Source organism: Typopeltis vanoorti, chromosome 3, assembly GCF_054136105.1.
Source record: "Typopeltis vanoorti isolate ZY-2024b chromosome 3, IOZ_Tvanoo_1.0, whole genome shotgun sequence".
Lineage (NCBI taxonomy): Eukaryota > Metazoa > Arthropoda > Arachnida > Uropygi > Thelyphonidae > Typopeltis > Typopeltis vanoorti.
The window spans coordinates 161747694-161770668 of NC_143551.1; the positions used below are offsets into that span (position 1 = coordinate 161747694).

The following is a 22975-nucleotide window of genomic DNA, read 5'->3' on the forward strand; positions in this document are numbered from 1 at the left end:
AGGCACGTGAGCATCAAGAGTCTTGGATTTGATCATCTCATCAAAGGATGTCATTAGAAATAAAGTGTCAAATATCCCTCAGTTTGATGAGATTGACTATGAAGTGATTACCTAGGGCAGTGGGGTTCAACCTTTTTTACTACACGAGCTACTTTTCTATAAAAAGTTATTCGGCGATCTACTCTCTTATATAGATCACGTTCCCCAACCTGATATCTGATTACACACAAATAAACAAAAAAAAAATACGCAATGAAAAACTTTATTTGTGTATTTAAAAATTTATTTATCACTTTTAATTATTTTAATACAACAAAAGAAATATTTATTTCTCTATTTTGGAAAACCAAAGTTAGAAAAAACAACAGATTGATTACAAACTCACAAGTTACAGGAAATGCTGGTTGACTAAAAAAAAAAAAAAAGTTAATGTGAAATTTGCCATTGTTTGGACCTCTCAATATTTTCATAGTCAAGTTGATATGAAGAAGTGACCAATCGCAGACAATCATCCAAATGATCATTTGTAATTTGGTTTCTTAATTGATTTTTTATGACAGTCATGTTTGAAAAAGCGTATTCTAACAAGTATGTCGATCCGAAACATGACAGAATTTTTCGTGCAATATCAGTTAATATCGGGAATTTTTCATGTGCATACTTCCAAATGACTTCATTGTTTATTGATTTTAAATGTAAACTATTCTGAATGTTTATTATCTCAAGTTCTACTTCAGCTTGCTTTATATCAAACAGCCTGCTAATTTTATTTGAAATTTCTGTGATGTTAAAGTTTTTTTGAAATGGATTATTGATAAAAGATAATCATTTCAGTTTTATTAAAGTCTTTAAATCTTGAATTTATTTCTTCCTCAACTAATTCTATTTCACGAATAAATTCTTTTAAATCATAGCGAAGCATTTCTTGATTTTGCTCAAAAAATGTTAACAAATGTGCGAGATGTCTAAATTCACAGTCATTTATATTTTTCTTTAATAAAAGTAAGTATTGTTGGAAAGTTTTTATTGAACTTAACATGTCAATTAAATTTTTATCTCTACCTTGTAACTTTAAATTTAAATTGCTTAATTTCATACAGAAATCTGCTAAAAATGATAAGTGTAACAACCATCTTTTATCACTCAATTGTGGATAAATATCTCCTTTTTCATCAAGAAAAATTTTTATATCGTTAATTAATACAAGAAATCCTTCTAAAAATTGACTTCTGCTGAGCCAGCGAACATTATTGTACAACAGAAGCTCCCTATCATCATCTGCCTGTAATTTAAATAGCCACTGTTGCAGGGCTTTTCCTCAAACAGAATTTACAATTTTAAATGTAATATCTGAAACATCTTTTGTGTTTAATCTTTTAATACACAGTCATCTGCCTGTAATTTAAATTACCACCATTGCTGGGCTTTTCCTCAAACAGAATTGACAATTTTAAATGTAATATCCAAAACATCTTTTGTGTTTAATCTTTTACTACATAGTACTTGTTGGTGAATAATACAGTGATATACGTTAAAAAATCTGGATATTTGTCATCGTTTTTACATAATGAAACGAAGCCTGATTTATTACCTATCATTGCAGGAGCACCATCAGTAGTAATAGACACAAGTTTTAAAAGCAGAAGTTTGTGTTGTTTCACAAATTCATCAAATGCCGAAAAAATGTCTTCTCCCCTAGTCCTTCCCAATAACGTTATAATTTTCAAAAGTTCTTCTTTACTTGAATAATCTTGAAATACCATGCGAATAAATACCATTAACTGAGCAATATCAGTGAAGTCGTTTGATTCATTAAATTGTAATGAAAACGCAACTCACTGGTGAATGTCTGACATTAACCTGACCTGGAAACTTTTCTCTGGCAATTGGAACTCTTCCTTTCGGCAATTTGAAACCTTGTCTGCAGCCTAGAAGTAGTCTCTCTCTAGCAACGTCTCGAACTGAGAAACTCCTTTCTGGAAGTGGGAAACTCCTCTCTCAAGCAACGTGGATCCGGGCAGTCTCTCTGACGGCAACCATGGACTGGTGGCCTCCTCTCTGACAGTAATTCTGGAACTGGGACCCCTTCTGCTTGCTTCAGTCACTTTTTATTAGGCCTCCTCTGAGACCTCGCATGAAGTTTGGCAACCCCCAAAGAAGCGGCGAGTCTTTCATCTTAAGTTTCAAGTTCGGCACGCCTTTTGTTCTCCTCCGCTTTCTTTTGATTGTAAGTTGCTGGCCATCGGAAAGTTGTTTGAACTCTTTCTGACTGACTTTGGAGATGGCGGCATTAGAAAGATTGTTATTGAAACTTGTATGTATTAGAGCCTGTAAGCCTTTCTCATACATACAAGTTTCAATAACAATCTTTCTAATGCTGACATGTACAGCTTTGGCAACAAAAACATTGCCTTTGTTTTTAACACTCTAACATATTCTTATAAATTCATATGGAATAAGAGAGAAATTAGTTGGAACACTAAATTAGCTGTATACAAGACAGTGTTCAAACCAGTTTTAACTTATGGATCTGAGAGCTGGGTCAGAAGTAAAACAATTGACCAAAGACTAGAGACTGCAGATATGAGAGTCCTGAGAAAGATTATAGGTGTGAACAGATGGCATCAATGGCAGTATCATATTAAAAACGAGGATATTAGGAAAGAACTTGACATTGTCAGCATCCAGGAATGCGTTAGCAGAGCTAATCTCAGGTGGTATGGTCACTTAAACAGAATGGGCGAGGAAAGATTAGCAAAACAAGTGTTCTCTGCCAGGTTGGCAGGAAAACGACCGAGAGGAAGACCAAGATATAGGTGGATTGATACGGTACAAAGTGCTTTAGACGATAGAAATATAAGATCTGATAATATTGGAGTGTTGACAAGTAACAGACTGATTTGGAGGAAAATTGTAGATAGGAAATTAATAATGATGTAATTTTTTTCATGTAGTACTATCATATCCTGTACACCCCTTGAGGGTACATGGCAGGAATTTGATGATGATGACATATTCTTATTAAAGAAGTATATACAGTTAGCTTCAAAAGAGTTATTTACAAAAACATCTAATCCAAACTATACCGAGACAAACAAAGTTTATTTTTTTAAAATATTCACATGGGACTTAACCTAAGTAAAAAATTGATGTAATGTGCTTTGTAATATTTAATATTTAAGCTACAGTCGAGTTTTTACACTTTGCTTATAATCGTATTCACTCGGCTCACTGTTTGACTTCCATTGATCCAAATTAATTCATTTACCCGGACTTATAAGAAAATTACTGATTTGACAGTTTTAACAAAAAATAAATAAACGATAGCAATACACTTAAAGCGAATTAAAAATAATACAAAATAATGATAAATAAAATATTATGTTTTAAGTTTTAATTTTAATTTAAGTTTTAAAAAAGAAGAGCCTGTGTAGTTCAGTGGATGTGGCGTTTGCATACCACGGCACTTGACCACACAAAGGAAGACTTGGTTTCTAATCTAGTCGGCGACTAGAGGAAATTTTTCTAAGCCTTTTTTCGACCGGTTCCCGAGTTAGTCGATCTCTGTCACAGGCAAGTGGGTTTTTCTCCCGGAAACTCGGGTTTTTCGTCCCGTGAACTCTAGAAAATCTACCGTAGAATCCACACCTGCCCTAGGTGATTGCAATCATGTGAGAATTTCTGTGGGCAAGCGATATATATGAAACTACAAGGCTGATGATTATGAGAAGCTCAGACCACTTGCAGCCGTAGTATGGAATGAGGAGTTGGAGATGAGTGCTGCTTGGGTAGTATTCAAGAATCTAGTAGAAGCAATATCTAAATGTATTCCAGGGGATAAGATAATTAAATAAGGTAAGTAGGAAATGGATGAATTAATGGGGTATAGTGGAGACAACAGAAGATGAGAGGTAATAATCAATTCCATGAGTGCAAAGAACAGGCAAGGAGAATGACTCAATTGGTAATGGTAGCAAAAGTGCAGTGTGAGAGCAGTTGGCTAATGAAGCCCAAAAAAAAAAAAAGTCCTAGTGAGGTCTTTCAATATATAGGTAGCAAAAAAAAAAATGCTTATGATAGTATGACATTATTTGGAGAAAATGATATAAGGAAAACCACTGAGATATTTAATATAGTTGAGATATTTAATGAGCAGTTCATAAATATCATAAATAGTTGAGAAATTTAATAAGCAGTTCATAAAGGTCTTTCATCCTTGTGAATGTGTCATCATGGATAATTGGTGAGCAGCAGATGAGGAGAGACTGTCTGTGAGTGAACAAGAGGTATATAGGGAATTGAGCAAACTCGATGTTAAAAAGGTTGTGGGACTTGATGATACATAACCACATATATTTTAAAGGAATGTGCTTGGGAGTTGACAACTGCCTTGAGATATTTGTTTAATATGAGTCTTACATTGGGTAAAGTTCCAAAGGAGTGAAAGGAAGGCATGGTTTTACATCTTCATAAGAGACGTGACAGAACTAAAGCATCAAATTATAGGCTGATTTGTATTCAGGTGTTTTGGCTAAAGTGTTGTAGAGGCTAGCGAAAACCAGGATCCGGAATAGGATTGACAACAGCAGTATCATCTTTTGTTGGATAGCACATATTTGCTCAAGGAAGGTCGTGTTTTAGTAATCTGCATGCTTATTACAATAAGGTGACAGCTGCATTGAATGAGGTAGATGGGTAGACAGTAATATACTTAGATTTTGCAAAGACTTTTGATAGATTACTGCATGATAAGTTGATAGTCAAATTAGAGTGAATGGGGTTGGATTTTAGACTAGTGTATCGTGAATGACTGGAATGCATTGCCCAAGAATGTGGTGTCTGCAGAGAATTTGAATGTATTTAAGTCACAATATGATGAGCTGAATGTATGACAAAGGGACCTCCCATGATGTGTCTTTGACTCTGTGGGGGGGAATTAGGATAATAATAATAATAAGCTCCATCTCTTGCTCTCTCTATCTCTCATTTTTTCAGTCATGCTGACCAAGCTGGACGAAAAGCTAAAGTATTTGGTATGAGCAACTATTTAAAACAAATTTTGTATCTACCAACCAAAATATCACAGTTCTTTCCATTCACTCACTCACCACTTCAGATATTTTCTTATCCAGTTCTTCTTCTTCTTCTAGATTCACTGTTGAAGTTACATCTCTTGGTAACTCATACCATAATGTCATAGAGTTTCATCTCTATCGAACAACTTTTCCCCTCAGCCATTCTCAGCTTTCTGGCTTTTGTCATTATGACAGTGCTGAATGGGAATATATTTTCATGACTTCTACTCCTCCATTCTTCCATGGTCATACAACTGTTTCTGCTCTCCATATCCAGATACTTGCTGTGATCATGTTACAGAAATTATCCATATTGGATTGAGGGAGTTCATTCTCCACTTCATTTAGAATTCCTGCCCAGTATCCAAGCTTTCATTTTTCCTAGGAAGTGTTCCAAGGTAGTGATTGCAAATGACTTGAGACAAATACTTCAGCTTCACACTCAGCCCACAGCCTGCACCAGTTGCAGACTTCACACTGAAGCCTGCAACTGCTGCAGAGCAACTAGTAATCATTAACATATCTTTCATGAGCTAAATGCAGGAAACTCACACCTCTTGAATAAATGACAGTTGTTCTCCTGCTCTCTCTCTCTCTTGTAAAGGGAATGTGGCAACATGTAACCAATCACAATGTCTGTCCAATTGCTCCCAATTTTCTCTGTCTCTCTCTAATCCTGATTGCAGTAGCAACAACTGAAGGCAAAAATCTTTTTCTCATAACTGCAACTTTAACACATTGTTATGTACCACATACCTAACTACACTATCCTATGTTATTATTATTATTATTATTATTCAGGCCCCCACGGAGTCAAAAGACTCATCGTGGGAAGTCCTTCCTAAGAACATAAAGTCTGTCAAGATTCATCGAGGGGAGGTAACCCTTAAGAAACACAAAGTCTATCATACCACTCCTTAAACTCATTGACCGTTCTCGCTCTCACCACTCCATCAGGCAGTGCATTCCACGGTTCAACCACCCTCCGCGCAAAGAAACCACTCCTCACCCTCTTGCTCACAGTTTCCTTTCGTAACTTCCAGGGATGGCCTCTTGTAATCACTCCTTCCTGCTGTTCAACCAAGTGAAAGAACTCCCCAGTGTCAACCCTGTAACCACCTCTCAAAAGTTTAAAAGTTTCAATCATATCACCTCTCCTTCTTCTATCCACCAAACTCTGCAGTCCACATTCCCTCAGCCAATCCTCATAACTATTCTTGTACAGACCTGAAACTATCTTTGTCATCCGTCTTTGTATCCTTTCCACAGTTAATTTATCCCCTTCAAATACTGGGGACCAAATATGAGAACAATAGTCTAAGTGTGGTCTGATCAGAGATTTATACAATGGAATGATAACCCTTTTATCTCTGCAGGTCAGTGTCCTTCTCATAATTGCAGCAATCCGCTGTGTTACCTTTACCACCTTTGCAATATGTCTCCTAAATTTCAGGTTTCTATCAATCATCAATCCTAGATTTCTTATCTCCCCTACTTCCTCCAGTATAACTCCTCCCATAGAGAATGCAGCATCCCAGCAATGTTTCCCAAACTTCAAGACCTTACATTTTGATCCATTAAACTGACACCCCTCCCCCCATTCATTTTCCCATATATCTAGCTTATTCAAATCCTCTTGCAGGGCTACCACATCTGCACTATTACTAATAATCCTTCCCAGCTTCACATCATCCACAAACAACTGAATATCCCCCTTGCAATCCACTGGCAATGTCATTGATATAAAGGTTAAACAATATAGGTCCTAGTACTGAGCCCTGTGGGACCCCACTTGTAACCCTCTGCCTCCTTGAAACTGCTCCACCATACACAAGTCTCTGATACCTATCAGACAGCCAATGCTGAATCCAGTTGACCAATCTGACATCCAGACCCATGTGCTGCAACTTAAATATCAGATTATCATGTGGCACCCTGTCAAATGCCTTCGCTGTCTAAGAAAATTGCAGTATATGCCTTTCCCTCATCTAATGTTCTTGTAACTTTATTATAAAAGGCTAGCATATTGCTAAAACAAGAGCGCCCTTTCACAAATCCATGTTGACTCTCACAAATAACATTACCCTCATCTGCCCGATGCTGTATACGGTCCCTCACTACTTTCTCCAAGATCTTAACAACTACTGATGACACACGGACTGGCCTATAATTAGTCACTTCCAGTCTGTTACCACCCTTATGTAATGGCACTATCTTACCTTCCTTCCATTCCCTGGGCACCTTTACCAAAGCCAGACTTTCATTGAAAAGCCAGGTTAAAGGCACTGTCAGTTCCCTAGCACATTCTCTCAAAACTCGGGGTGAAATACCATCCAGTCTCACTGCTTTACTGACATCCAGAGTACTCGGTATCTGAAACACACTCTCCTCCTGTACTTCTAAACCTCGAGCCAGCCCTATCCCTCTAGCATTAAAACTGACTCCTCTAGGATGAAATACTCCAATAAATTGTTCATTGAACAATTCCACTATGTCCTCTGCATCAGTCACTCTATTCCCATTTTTATCCCACAATATCATTCTTCCACAGTCATTTCTCCTCCTACTGGCCAAGCTAAAAAATTCCCTAGGATTTTCTTTGGATCCTGGGGCCAATCTCCTCTCATATTCCAGTTTCGCTTTCCTTACCACACTAGTCACTCTTCTGGCCTGTGTCTTATATTCTTCATGCATCTTCTCTTCACCTGTCTCCTTATATCTCTTCCATAACCTCTTTTTCGCATGCAATTCCTGTTTAATATTGTTTGTCATCCACTTTACTCCAATTTATGTTCTCTCCTTGACTCGTGGTATACAACTTACCATTGCTGCTAACAAATATTCTTTCACAATTTCCCATGCACTAATGATATCTCGGCCATCCAATTCCTCCCTCCATGAAACTTCCCGAAGTTGACATCTAAGACTATTATAATCACCTGCTTTATAATTCCACATAAGTTCCTGTCTCTCTGATACTCCTGCATGTCTATTCATTTTTTAAGTCAAAACCATATCGTCTCTTTCTCCAATTGGTGGGAGAGATGTCATCTCAGTTATTATCAACTCTTCTGATGCTGTAACCAAATCCAAAACTCTTGAACCTCTTGTTCCCTCTGTTACATGTTGCCTAAAACATTTGTCCCTCAAGAATTCTAGAAATTCCATTCCTCTATTGCAAATGCATCTTCCTCTCTCCAATTTATACTACTATAGTTAAAATCTCCCATAACAATCATTCTTCTTGCACTTGCCAAACTTAACTGTCTAAACATCATTTTGCAATAAATACCTTGGTAATTTAGTAGAATGGGTGTGTTCCACTTTGGATGAAAGTGATTATAATTCAGTGTTATATTAGGTACTGTTGTATATATTTTTTTTAGCCTCTGAAGATAGTGAGATAAAAAAAGGAATTGGAAAAAGGAGTAATAAGGAAATGGACACTTTTGCTGATTCACACATTTCAGAGGAAGGTGAACAATTCAAGATTAAAAAGGATGAAGAAGATCCGTGTGCATCTGAGTTTCTTATAAAAGAAAACAAATCAAAAGGTAATGAGATATAAAATTATTTCTGTCCAAGGTTTTCATTATATGAAAACCTGATTACAAAACTATATACTAAACTTTTATACAATTCTTAATATTGGTAATTTCATATCATATTTATTATTTTGATATATATCATGAAAAGAGTTATGATATTATTATTATTATTATTATTATTATTATTATTATTATTATTATTATTGTATAGGCACCTCCATGGAGTTCGAAGACTCATCATGGGAGACCCAAACTCTTCACACAATGTCTCATACCTCTCTTTGAACCCATTAACAGAAAGCACTCACAACTGACTACTCAGGCAACCCATTCATTCACAACTCTCCAAGCAAAAAATCTAGTCATCACGCCCCCTACTAACCACATCTTTTTTCAACTTCCAGGGATGATGTCTTATTCTGACCACTCGAGACAAGTGTTGAAACATTTCTCCTGCATCAGTTCAATAAAACCCTTTAAGTGACGTAAATGTTTCTGTCATGTTCCCTCTTTTTCTCCTATTAGCCAACTTCTGCAATTCACACACCCTCAATCTCTCCTCATAGGGAACATTCCACAAACTGCTCACCATCTTGGTCACCTCTGAACCTTCTTTGCCGCTTTCTCATTCCTACGAAACCCTCAAGACCAGACCTGAGCACAGTAATCCAGGTGTGGATGTATTGGTAATTTATAATCAAGGCCTTATACAGAGGAATAACAACTTATCTCTACTTGCTGTTCTGTTCTTCAATAGCCAAGTAATCTTATGGACTACATTAGCAACCTTAGCAATATGTCCTGTAACCTTTACCTCTCTGTCTACCAACATCCCTAAATCTCTAGCTTCATCTGTTTCCTGGATTTCCTGGAGTACAGTTCCATCAATGCGGTATACAGTTTGTAATCTGTTTATCCCAAAATGCATAACTTTACATTTCTCTACATTAAACTTACACCCATTATCTTTCGCCCATGCTGACAGACTATTTAAAACATCCTGCAAGCTCTCCACATTGCCTTGATTAACAAAATTATTCTGCCTTATTTTGCATCAATAGCAAACAACTGAAAATTTCCTTTCAGGTTATTTTCTATATCATTTATGTACAAATTAAACAGTAGTATTCCCAGCACTGAACCCTGTGGCAAACCACTAGTCACCTGTTGTCACCTTGATTCTGCCCTTCCATATACCACTTTTTAATATCTGGCCAGCAGCCATCCTCTTATCCACATAACCAGTGTCATATCCATCCCCATTTCTTCTAATTTGCATAACAGAGTTCCATGTGGTATTCTGTCAAATGTCTTTGCAAAACCCAGCAGAATCACTGTGTAGTCATTTTCTTTATCCAACTCAGCTGTTACACTCTATTATAAAAAGTTAGTTAGTAAATTACTAAGGCACGACCTACCCTTCACAGAGCCATGTTTTCCCCTTATGCAGTATCATATTTTTATCCACCCATTCTTGAATTCTCTTTTTGACCAATTTTTCCAGTACTATTATCATCACTCCTGAGTTACTGATTGGTCTATAATTTGCTGCTGCAGCCTTAGAACCTCCCTTAGTACAAGAGAATTATTTTGTCCTCTTTCCACTCTCTTGGAACTCTACCAGAGCTGAGACTTAAATTAAAGAACGTAGTCAGAGACATTGCAGTTCCCTTGCACATTCTCACAAAACCCAAGCTGATATTCCATATAATCCCACAGCTGTATCTACATTGAGATTCTGCAGTATCCTAAGAATCTCCAATTCATCCACCTCTGTTCTCACATCAGTGTCTGTAACATATGTTATAGCAGCAACCTCACTTGGAGGATATACCCTACCCTTGCAGAGTGGTCACTCAGTAACTCAACTATTTTATCTGCTTCTATAATCTCATGACCATCATCACTCATTAAGGTTAATCTTCCATAATCGTTTTTCCTCTTACTTGCCATGTAACAAAAGAATTCTTTGAGATTTCCTTTGGCCCTGCTTGGCTAGATTCTTCTCATAATCTGATTTTGAATTCTTTGCCATGCTGGTCACCTTTCTTGCCTGAACCTTATACTGTTCATGAGTTTGCTAGTCACCTTTCTCCTTATATGCCCTCCACAGCATTTTCTTCTTCTGCAGCTCATGCTTAATGATATTACTCATCCCTCTAACTTCTACCTGATTAACTTTCCTTACCTTAGGTATGCAATTTAATAATGTATCCTCTATATGACCCTAGACTATCTCCCATGCACCACTAACATCCTTCCTTTGCAGTGTTTAAGTTTCCTCATGGTCCAGTTCTCTCACACAGAGGGTGTGAGAGTATTGGACCATGTCCAATACTCTCACACCCCTGGTCTCCCCCCCCTCATCACATGCTGCCTCAAGTAATTATTATTCTTATTATTATGTGACACCTCCAGGGAGTCCAAAGACTCATCGAGGGAGAGTGTGCCAACAGCATCAAACAATTGATACCCTTCCAACTACTAACCAGGATCAAACTTGCTTAACTTTTTTTTGCTGGGACATTAGTAGCAGAGGCTCTACCAATTGACCAACCTTTGCTAGCATTATCTCTCAGTAGGTGTATAAATTCCATTTCCTTCCTTCCATGTGGTCTTTCTTCCTTCCAGTCTATCTCTCCATAGTTGAAGTCCCCCATAATAATGACTCAACCTGTACTCATTGCAGTAATTTGCTGATGCATGTCTTCCAGATCATCCGTGAACTCCCTGGTCTATAGCAACAATCAACTCTACATTTTGTCTTATTATTGTTCTTGATCTCACACTAGACTGCTTCAAATGAACAGCTACACTCCTATTCAAAATCGAATGGATATTGAATACCACATTATTTCTTAGCCGAATAAGAAACTCAAAGATATGAATCCTAATCTAAGAGTTTCATGCCGAATATAGAAAGCTATATAAAGTTCAGCGAGTCCAAGCATACGTCAACACCTGGTAGTGCAATGCTAGGGCAAGCCACACTCTTCCCTATCTCCTATTTTTTTTAGCTGCAATTCATCTGGTATCATCAACAGTACCCACCTCATGTCCTATCTACTTTATCTTTTCTTAAAATACTAAATCCTTCATATTCTATCCTTGTAACTACATCATCTGCTGTTAGCCAAGTCTTGCTAATGCCTATAACTTTTGGTAAGGTTGCACTAAGCATTGCCAAAAACTTCTTCCTCTTGTTCCTGATACTTCTTGCACTAGTATATAGAAACTGCAGAATCCCTTTAGATCCCCACCCACCTTTACTTCTCGAATTCACTACCCTATTCAATATTTTTGCTTGAGAGACTAGATTCTGCACTTGATCCTTCTCACACTCACTTGCCTCATAGGTGCCTTCACACAAACTTACCTGCTTCTACCCTAATTGCGTAAGATTTCCTGAATTTGCGCTTCAGCATGCTCGGTGAACAAAGCTTTCTTGACACTTAACACCAAAACTATTTAGATGCATAATAAATTTAGTTTAATCCTTTATCCAAGTGTAAGCAAACAAAGTTTGCACCTGAAGCATCTTCAGGACTGAGGCAACTCATGGTAAAGGTGGACCAAGCTCTCATCACTCCTTATCTTAGTATCTCCCATAATGCAAAGCACATCTCCTTGCAGACATGTATAATGTTATGCATTAAGGGAAGGGCCACTACCCAGACTGGTTTCGACCTTTATTGAGATCTCATCAGTGGGAGCCAGACCCAGAGGTGGAAGCAATGGAGAAGTCATATTTACCTATACGAGTTGCCAAAAGGTGTCTCACCTTATTATTATACTCTGGATTTGGAGAAAGATGTTGAAATTTTTTTACCACTTGGTTAGACTATAATAAATTTAGTTTAATCCTTTATCCAAGTGTAAGCAAACAAAGGTGCAATGCAAACTTTGTTTGCTTACACATGGATAAAGGATTAAATTAAATTTATTATAGTCTAACCAAATGGGAAAAAACTTTCAACATTTTGATGCAGTCCATCAACATTATACATATTCTTCTTTCTGTCAAACACAGACCACAGATTCATATATCCTACATCATTCCTTCTTTTTCTGTACAACCTCTGTATTGATTCATTTGTTACCAATATCCTCCTCCTCCTCAGTTTGCATGTATCATAGTATTGCAAGAGACTCACAATCTTCACCTTTTTGTTCTTCAGTTTTGCTTCTTCTAGCAATTCCTTTACATCCTTTCTCATAGAATACTTCTCACCTCTCAAATCATTTGTGCCAACCAAGACAATTAGTCATTTCATCTTATCTTTTTTGCATCTTGATGGTGTGTTCAATTGTGGTGGGAAAGTGTGCCAAAAATGCTAGAGAGTGAAGATCAAAACTGTATCTCAGGTCGCGAGATTGAAGTAGTGGATGGAACTTAGAATATGCTTGAATATGTGTGATGTAATTGCAGAAGGATTATAAGAAAAATTAAATGTGACATGATTGAGAGAGAGTAAAAGTATTGAATGAAAGAAAAGTCTGACATGTAAAGAATGAAGAATTGGCTGTAATGAGGAAGATAGCTCGGTTACGCAGAGAAAAGCAGGAGTTGGAGTGAATGCAGAAGCGTCTGGTGAGTTGATCAGCTGATAAAAGAAAGAAAGAAGTGTGAGATAAGAGAAATGAGGGCTTGCTTGACAAAGAGAGCAAGAAAAATTAAGGAGCGAGTCTTGTATGGCGATTCAGTCATAAAAGTTCAATGTGGGGGCAACAAATCAACGAGAGATTGACAAAATCGTGCTTTCTGAGTACAAAAATTAATGATGTTAGTGAGGCTATTAGAACACAAAAATGTAGAGTAAAGTTCATATTGGCTGGAATGAATGATTTGAAAGGAGAAAAGTATGGCATAATAGAGGACATGAAAGAATTACTGAAAGTAGCAATAATAACAAATGACTCAATGCATAGGTTATGCAGGAGTGGTGTGGAATTTGTGGAGTGAGTTTGACAGGTGAAAGGACATATAAGGATGGTTTGTATCTGAATGGATTTGGTGTTTGGAGACTGGAAAAAGTGTTGCTCACAAAGTGAAGTGAAAGTGGATGTGCAGAATCAGGGAAACTAGAGCTTTTTTTGGTGGTGGTGGGAGGGGAAAAACTGTTGAATGGATATATAGACATCTGTGGGGTAGTTGAGTGTATGAATATGGATAATATGCCTAAATTAGTACCTCTAGTTCTATTCTATTCCCTCAGCCATACAGTGGTGGGGGTAGCTATATGCTACCCCCCACCAACGTTGCCTTCCTTGCCATACTGTATCCTATGACTGTAGCCTGTGTGTCACAGGGCCAGTTTGCCTGCTTGTGGGATGAAAAACCCCAGATAAACTGGTCGAAAAAACCCTGCTGTCCATGCCCAAGACCGGCTAACTTGGCTATGGCTGAGGAATATCCTTAAGCTCTTTATGTCGTCAACAGGAATCGAACCTAGGACACTCCTTCCCCAGGCATATGCTTGCAAAACGCAAAGCCACTAGGCTAACCGCACGGACTATAGTACCTCTGGTAACAAAACAGAATAAGATAGTTAGTATAAAGCATCAGGATAGTAGTGGGCCTAAGGGCACTTTATGTACATTAACACTAGGAGCATTTGGAACAAGCAAGAGGAATTTTTGGCATTTGTTAGTTCATCCTGGTCAAAGTTTATTGGCATTAGTGAGACAGGCTAACGGAGGATGATATAGTTAGTGGGATAGAATGTGAAGAGTATAATGTGTTCAGGAAGGATAGAGAGAAAAGAATGGGGGAGAAGTGTTATTGATGATAGCCAATGAACCGCAACCAAAAAGAGTAGAAGGTCGAATGCAGGACAGTCAAAAGTGCACATTTTGAGGCTGTCTGGTGTGAGTTATCAGAACAAAATATACAGTTGGAGCTGCTATAGACCAGGGGATGGAAAAGATTATGAAGGTAGTACATATTGGCAAATAGGCCCAATGAGTGGAGGCAGTGGTGTAGCTAGAGCTTTTGCCTCGGGGCAGTCCCTGAGTTTGATGTCCCTCTCAATACACTCCAAAAATACTACAAAATGACGTTTAGGGAAATAAATTAAAACGCTATGTTTGTTTTTGAAGTAAAACTTTAATTTCAACATTCTAAAATGTTATATTTCTTGCTTTTCTGTTAGCAAAATCGTCGATGACATTGGTGAAGTCTATTTCTCAGTAATGTAGGTAATTCTTAATCAATTTTATTTAGAAAAACTCCTCTCACAACTAGCAACACTTACAGCAATCCTGAGGAAAATTCGTAGTAGTATTACAATATTTGGAACTGAGTTCTCGAGACTGTATTTTAGAATTAACTGTAAAAGATCAAAAAGGTTCAAAGTGCCACCCAGGGCAGACCCCCCCCCCCCTCCGCATCTCCTCTAGCTATGCCACTGAGTGGAGGACAGGTAATTATTATTGGGGATTTCAACTATGGGAACATAGATTGGAAGGAGAAGAGGACACATGGGAGGAAGGAAATTGAATTTATGCAGTTACTAAGGGATAATTACCCGAGACAGCATGTGATGGAATATACTAGGTATTTGAGAGTGCTCCTTCCAGTAATTGCATAGAATTTGTCTATAACGAATATGACTATGTTGCCACCAGTTGGTGACAATTTTCAGTTAAGATGGGGGTGTATGTGGAATTTCTGGTAAGTATGACCAGCTTAGGAGATTGCTTGGATTAGTGCCATGGCATGTAAAACTGCAAGGGGTGGATGTTGATAGTGCATGGGAAGTGGTAAAGAAGTGTTTGAGGGAAGTAATGGCAGACTGCATACCTAGAATCAGGAGAGTAAATCAATTGGGAATTAAATGGATGAATATCACCATTAAGCTGGAGCTGCAAAAAAGAAACAATTGTGGAAAGAATTTAAGGAGAGAGAGGTGACCAGCAGGCACATGAACACTACAAGGCACAGGCTAGAAGAGTAACTAGTGTTGTAAGAAAGGAAGCAGAGTGTGAAAGAAAGTAGTTAGCAATGCAGGCTAAAGATAATCCCAAACAGTTCTTTCAATATGCTGCAAGTAAAAGAAAGAATGTATATGGTAAAATGATTTTAATGAATGCTGATGGTAGGGAGGTAACTGAAACGGTCAAAATAGTAGAATCACTAAGTGAATACTTTGCGAGAGTATATCATCCAGGTCATGATATTGCAGGAATGAGAGAGCCAAAGGTTTGTATGGGAACTGAAGTAAATGAATTGGAGGTGCATAACGTATTACAGAAGCTTAACGTGAATACACCTGTGGGATTGGATAGTATACCAGCTCGAGCTTTATGTGAAGCGGCGAGAGAATTGTCAGTGTCCTTGACCATATTGTTTATGCTCAGCTCTTGGTTATTCCTGAGGGGGTAGAAAATAGGGGAAAATAGTTCCATTGGGAACTATTAAACTATAACCATAAAGGAGGCTCCAATACTGATCTAGCAAATTACTAACTGATCAGCATAACAGGAGTTGTTAAAGTAGTGGAGAAGTTAGTCAAGAGCAAAATACAGGAATGGACAAATGGAAATGGGATATTGTGGAGGGGGAGCATGGTTTTGTGAAGAGTAAGTCATGCCTCAGTAACTTGCTCACGTTTTATAATACAGTGACAGCTGAGTTGGATAAAGATATATATATATATATATATATATATATATATATATATATATAGGGTTGGTGAGATGGATAGGAGGGTGGTTGATGGAGAGATATCAGAGAGTAGTTTATTCAGGAGTAGAGTCTAAAAGAAGGCCTGTGACTAGTGACGTGCCACAGGGTTCTGTTTACTGTTTAATTTGTGCATTAATGATATAGGAAAGGATCTGGGAGGAACTGTTCCATTATTTGCTGATGATGCAAAGTTGAGTAGAGCAATATTTAATACAGATGATGTCAAAATTTTGCAGGATGATTTGGATAAATTGGCAGACTGGGCAAAGGAGAATAGATGTCAATTTAATGTGGCAAAGCATAAGGTTATGCATTTTGGAGTGAAAAGATTACCAGCTGTATACTACATTGGTGGAACTATACTCCAGACAATTGAAGAAGCCAGAGACTTGGAAGCATTAGTGGATAGGGAGTTAAAGTTTAAGGGGCACATAGGAAAAGTGGCTAAATCAGCTCATCAGATTACTTGGTTACTGAAGAATACTTTGACAAGCAGAGAAGCAAGTTATTATACCTCTTTATTGAGCTTTGATAAGACCCCCATTGAGGAGGAGAGGATCCAGAGGCGTGTGACCAAGATATGGTAGCAAGGCTATGGAATGAACCTTATGAGATCAGGTTGAAGATTTGTGGGGTTACAGAAACTAGTCAATAGGCAGAAAAGAGGTGATATGATGTAGACAGAAATTACTGAGGTGTTTTTACAAGATTAATACAGAGAAAATTTTTTAGAACAGGTCTGGTGGTGGGAGAACTAGGGACCATCCATCAAAACTGAGTGAGAATGTATAGCAAGGGTGTTAGAACTAGGTTTATTGCTTGGAGAGTAGTGAATGAGTGGAAAAGATTGCCAGAGCCTTTTGTGGGTGCCATGATTGTGAATGAGTTCAAAGCAAAGTATGATAGATACTGCGCAAATGTTGGATAGTTTTTGACATGATGTTTAGGGCCTCCCTCAATGAGTCTATGAACTCATTGGAATAGCCTGTAATAATAATAATATCATGAATTTTTGCATGAGGGAAACACAGTTTTGTTACATTTTCATTAAGTACTCCTCTGATTATTGAGTCTCCATACATAATTTTCTACTTAACTTGTTTTTCTCATTTCTTTGTTTAGTCTTTATTATTACTCCAGACTCCACCTGCTTCTTTCTCTTCTCAGCCCTGCTAATCTCCTGCCACTTCTGCAATTTTTCAATTTTGCCCTTTGTCCTGTAAAGCAGCGATTCCCAAACTGTGGGCCACTCCCCCCCCCCCCTTGGGGGCCATAGGTTTTGTTGAGGGGGGGGACTGAAATAATGAAAACAAATTTTAAATGTTTCAAGACTAAATAGTTCTTTTTTTTATCTTAAAAGAAACGTATTTTATTTTTATTATTTATTATTTCCTTTTTTGTTATTTTTTTATATTTTAATGGAAAAAAATCACACATTAGTGTTGGTTCACAAATTTTGCTTCCTGTGTGTTTCAGCACTTAATGAATATTAGTAAATATATGCTTATTCATATAAATTTCATTTCAAAGTAGAAATCTAAGAATTGCAGTTTCAAATATTTCATCTGATATTGGTGTAACAATATTGAAACACATCCATCACATTAAATTGTTATTGAACTTCTTTCATGTTTTTAATTCTTTCTTTATTACTAATCGTTTTACGTATCATGTGCTTGTACTGCAAATGTACAATAACAATATATCTATCTATATAAAAATATGACATAATGTCCATGTCAAATGTGTATGTAAGATGCTAAAAATGTAATATTTGCATTTGATTTTTGTAATATTCACTGTGTATGTTTTGTATTGAATATAAATACAATAAATATTATAATAATTTATGTCTATATTATTTTTTTTTCGAGGGGGGGGGCTGTGAAATATTTTAATTTTTCTAAAGGGGGCCCTGACATCCAGAAGTTTGGGAAGCACTGCTGTAAAGGATAACATTCAAGTGCATTATTTCTTTATTTATCCAGTCCATTCACCTCCATTTCCACAGCCACACATTCAACATTAATTCAGACATTTTCTATCCTACTGTCAATCCTATCCACTCTACTAACATTTGCACCATTCTTGTCACCTAATAGGAACTCGCTTTTGTAACATTTAATACTCTCTCTCTCTCTCTCTCTCTCCCTCTCTCTCTCTCTCTCTCTCCAGTTTCATTTCCTTCCACATATCCTTTAATTTTTGCTATGAGTACATCTCTCTCTCTCTCTCTCTCTCACACACACCTGCACTGCACTGCACAAAATCCCACAAATTCAAATCATCCAGCAATGTGGTCTTTGGCACTATTGTTCTACCATGCATTGGTGCCTTACCAACAATATTTAAACAAAAATATACAAGGGTTATTATTATTATTATTTTCTGGCATTTCCATGGAGTCAGACTCATTGTGGGAGGCCTGTTACTTACCATTATTCACACAATACCTATCATGCCTATCCTTGAACTCAATCACTGTCAGATCACTCACTATATCTCTGGCAACCTTTTCAACCCATTCACCACCCTCCAAGCAAAAAATATAGTTCTCATATCCATGCTAACCTCACTCTTATATAATTTCCAAGGGCAATTTGTTGTTCTCTTACTTTGTCCTGTATTGAAAGAAAGTTGCACTAACAAACTAGATAACTCACTCAATCACAGACCTATTTAAAACAAAAACTATGAGTTAGCTGAATATTATCAACTAAAATATTTCATGGTGCAAAAACACACCAGTGCCTAATAACTACAATATATGTTATGTCGAAATTCATACTTTTTTTTTTTTGTGCACCATACTGTATGAAAAAATTACTTATTCTTCAAGAGCACTAATAACCATGCAACACCACATACAATACACTACCTATGATACATGATATGCCACAGTGATGTTTGAAAATATCAGCAGCATGTGAAGGCTAATCTGTGTGAGAATAGTTTTATAAGGTCAACATAAAATTAACTGATGCCATGAAATACATTCATTTCTCATTATAGTACCATTATAATGAATTCATCATTGTAATAAACTTTGGAAATGTTCCATCTAAAGACTCATAATATCTATTCATTTCTAAAGGAAATTTGCTGTATCTGATTTTTCAATGTAACAGTCTGTTCCGTTTTTCCAATGAATTAGTTATATTCAGAGTTGATTGTATACCAGATAAATAGTTGACATTATTTATTGTTAACTCTTGTAGAAAACACCACTGTCAATCTTATTTACCATAACAAACTACAGAAAAAAATGTACTGACCAAATTCTCATGGATATAATGCTGTGTTAAAAGAAATTTAGTACAGGATTGTATTAAATTAGTCAGAACTACCTCCATAAAACCTTTTTTCAGATTGCATGCTTATTGTCTTCATTCATCTGTTTTACTCCTTACCTTAACCTTTTCATGTTTGGAATGTACTCAAGTAATGTTGCTGTTAAAAATCTTTTGATCAATGTCCAAGCAGCATCTATCTCCTTTTCATCCAACTCCTCTTTCTTTGCTACAGCTCTTATTTGCCTCCTAATTTTTCATAATCAGCAGCCTTACTTTCAATATGTAAGTACATATCTCGCATTCACTTTCTTCAACTATAAGAAGATTGGACACTTTATTCACAGTCTTATCCTCTGATGATGTGATTTTTAAGACTTTCAGTCATGCTATTTCTTCTGTTACATATTTCCTGATATAGTCGTCCCTCAGGAACTCAAGAAATTAGATTTATTTTCCGATGCTATATCTCCATTCCAATCAGTATCATCAAAATTACCATCACCTATAATGATCATCTTTCTCCTGTTTACCAAGCCAATTTGCCTCTACATTTCATTGTCATCATCCCTCTAAAAGCAACTTCCATCTAAATATCTCATCATATGAACCTATACTTCACATCTCTACATGCTACTTCAAAATCACAGTTGCTGTTTCCCTCATTCACTATATCCTCACAAAAACATACCTTTTATTTCTATTCCAGTCAAGATATCATCCCCATCTAACTATGTTTCACTTATTCCAAATATTTTTGGAGATGAATAAATTCAATCAATGCAACAGTTTGATCTCCCTTAAGTTTTTTGCTTCTGACATTCATAAATATGCACAGCCTTTCATTTCTCAATGCCACCAACTCGATTATTTTCCATGTATCCAATGTCACCCCATTTCCTATGTTGATTATCCCCATACGTTAATTACTGCTTCCAGAAACTGCTCTCATCACACCATGTCTCCCTGTCTGAGCCTGAATCCCCCCATTCCCCATTTCCTTATCTCTCTCTCTCTTGCATTTCTCTTCTCACACTACTCTTTTCTCCATTCACAAACATTTCAGTCTCACCTGCTTCATTCTCTCTCTCTCCTGTACTTTCACATTTTCAATCATCTCTGATTCCATGTACACACCACTCATTACAGTTTCCTTCTAGCAACAATCTCCCCAGGTGATTCATACCACATCTATTTAAATGGAATCAGTGTTTTTTATTGTTGTAATAGGTTTCACGGTATGAGAAGAACACAGATGGTTAAGAAAATAACTATTTATTAACTTAAAGCTAATATTTTGCTAGTATTATATCCAGCATCTTCAGAGCACACAACACAAAGTTTGTTACAAATGCAAGACAACCACAATCCTGTATAACAGTGGGGGCTAGTATAAGTGATTGCAGCGTGCAACACAAGACTAAAGTCCTAATATGGCGCCATCTAGGTAAAAAAAAAAAAAAAAAAAATTCAAATTGAAAAAATATAAATTATTATTATTATTAAACAAGACCTCATGGAGTCAAAGACTCATCTAGGAGGTTCTTTTATCTCACACACATCTCATCATACCGTGTCTTAAACACATTCAAACTCCTTGCAGACACCACACTCTCAGGCAAGGCATTCCAATCACTCACAACTCTGCATGAAAAAAACCTGCCTCTCACGCCCCTGGTCACACCCTCTTTATACAGTTTCCAGGGATGACCTCTGGTTCTCCTCTGATCTCCCATTATTCTCTGTAGAACTTCTCCACCATTGATCCTATAACAACCCCTTACCAACTTGTAGGTCTCTATCATATCTCCCCTCTTCCTTCTCTCCACTAGACTCTGCAAATTACATCTTTTCAATCTTTCCTCATACTCGACATTCCAGAGGTCAGAAACTACCTTAGTCAGTTGCCTTTGGACACTTTCCAACATCTCTTCATCCTTCTGAAAACCAGGTGACCAAATCTGGGTACAATAGTCCATGTGTGGCCTAATCAAAGCCTTATACAATGGAACAAGAATCTCCCTACTTCTACACGTCAGTGTCCTTCGCATCATTCCCAGAAGTCTTTGTGTTGGCTTCACAATTTTAGCGATGTGTCCCCTAAATTTTAGATCCTTATCCACTATCACCCCCAGATCTCTTATTTCCTCTACTTCCAACAATATATTCTCACCAAGCATAAATTCTGCATCCCATCTTTGTTTCCCAAATTTTAAAACCTTACATTTTGCAACATTGAACTCACATCCCCATTTGCTTGCCCAATCACTCAATTTATTCAAGTGTTCTTGCAAGGCCACAACATCTTCACTACTCTTTATGGTTCGTCCCAACTTTGCATCATCTGCAAACAACTGAATATCTCCATCCAAATCTTCGCCAATATCATTAATATACAAGTTAAATAGTAATGGCCCTAAAACAGACCCCTGAGGCACTCCACTAGTGACTTTCCTTTTCCTGGATATTGCACCCCCATACACAACTTGTTGATACCTATCAGATAGCCAGTCTCCAATCCAATGCACTAATCTAATATCCAACCCCATCTGCTCTAGTTTGACTGTCAACTTATCATGAGGTACTCTATCAAAAGCCTTTGCGAAATTCAAGTATATTACTGTGTATCCTTCTCCTCTGTCCAAGGAAGCAGTCACTTTATTGTAATAAGTAAGTAGATTACTAAAACATGACCTCCCTTTAGCAAATCCATGCTGTCCATCAAAGATTATACCATTGTTGTCAACCCAACTCTGGATCCTAGTTCTCACAAGCTTTTCCAACAACTTTACCACAACACTTGACACAGAGATAGGCCTATAGTTTGATGCTTGAGTTCGATCACCTCCTTTATGAAGTGGCACAATCTTGCCCTCCTTCCACTCTTTAGGAACTTGACCAAGTGCAAGACTCATATTAAAAAAATATATCAAGGCAGGTGTCAACTCTCTGGCACATTCCTTTAGAATATGAGGTGATATATTATCAAGTCCCACAGCCTTATTTACATCTAGTTTACTCAACTCCCCAAACACCTCTTGCTCACTTACAGTCAGTCTCTCCTCCCCATCATCAACTGCTCTTAATCTCTCCATAATCTCTCACATTCACAAGATTGAAAGATCTTTATGAACTGCTCATTAAGTATCTCCACCACACATTCTGTAACAGCTGTCTTTATACTATTTCCTCCAATCAATGTCATCCTTCCATAATCATTCTTTCTTTTGCTGGCTACATATCGAAAGAATTCCCTAGGATTCTTTTTGGCTTCATTAGCTAACTGCTAATGAAGCATACCTCTCTTTAGCTACTCTCACCAACCAAGTCACCCTCCTTGCCTGGTCTTTGTAGACCTCATGAAATTGGTTACTT

The 22975-nt window shown here is 37.2% G+C and overlaps 1 protein-coding gene across 10 annotated transcripts in view; it reads left to right on the forward strand.

Moving 5' to 3' along the window:
• Window positions 1-22975, forward strand: part of LOC150108711 (uncharacterized) — a 374396-nt gene that overhangs the window by 105512 nt on the left and 245909 nt on the right. For all 10 annotated transcript variants that reach the window (XR_016548148.1, XR_016548147.1, XM_090390939.1 and 7 more), the window contains one exon: window positions 8462-8629. Coding sequence is in view for 8 of the 10 variants with exons in the window: in XM_090390939.1 (XP_090247065.1) it covers window positions 8462-8629 (168 nt within the window). In the remaining 2 variants the exon portion in view is untranslated. The remainder of the gene's footprint in view (window positions 1-8461; window positions 8630-22975) is intronic.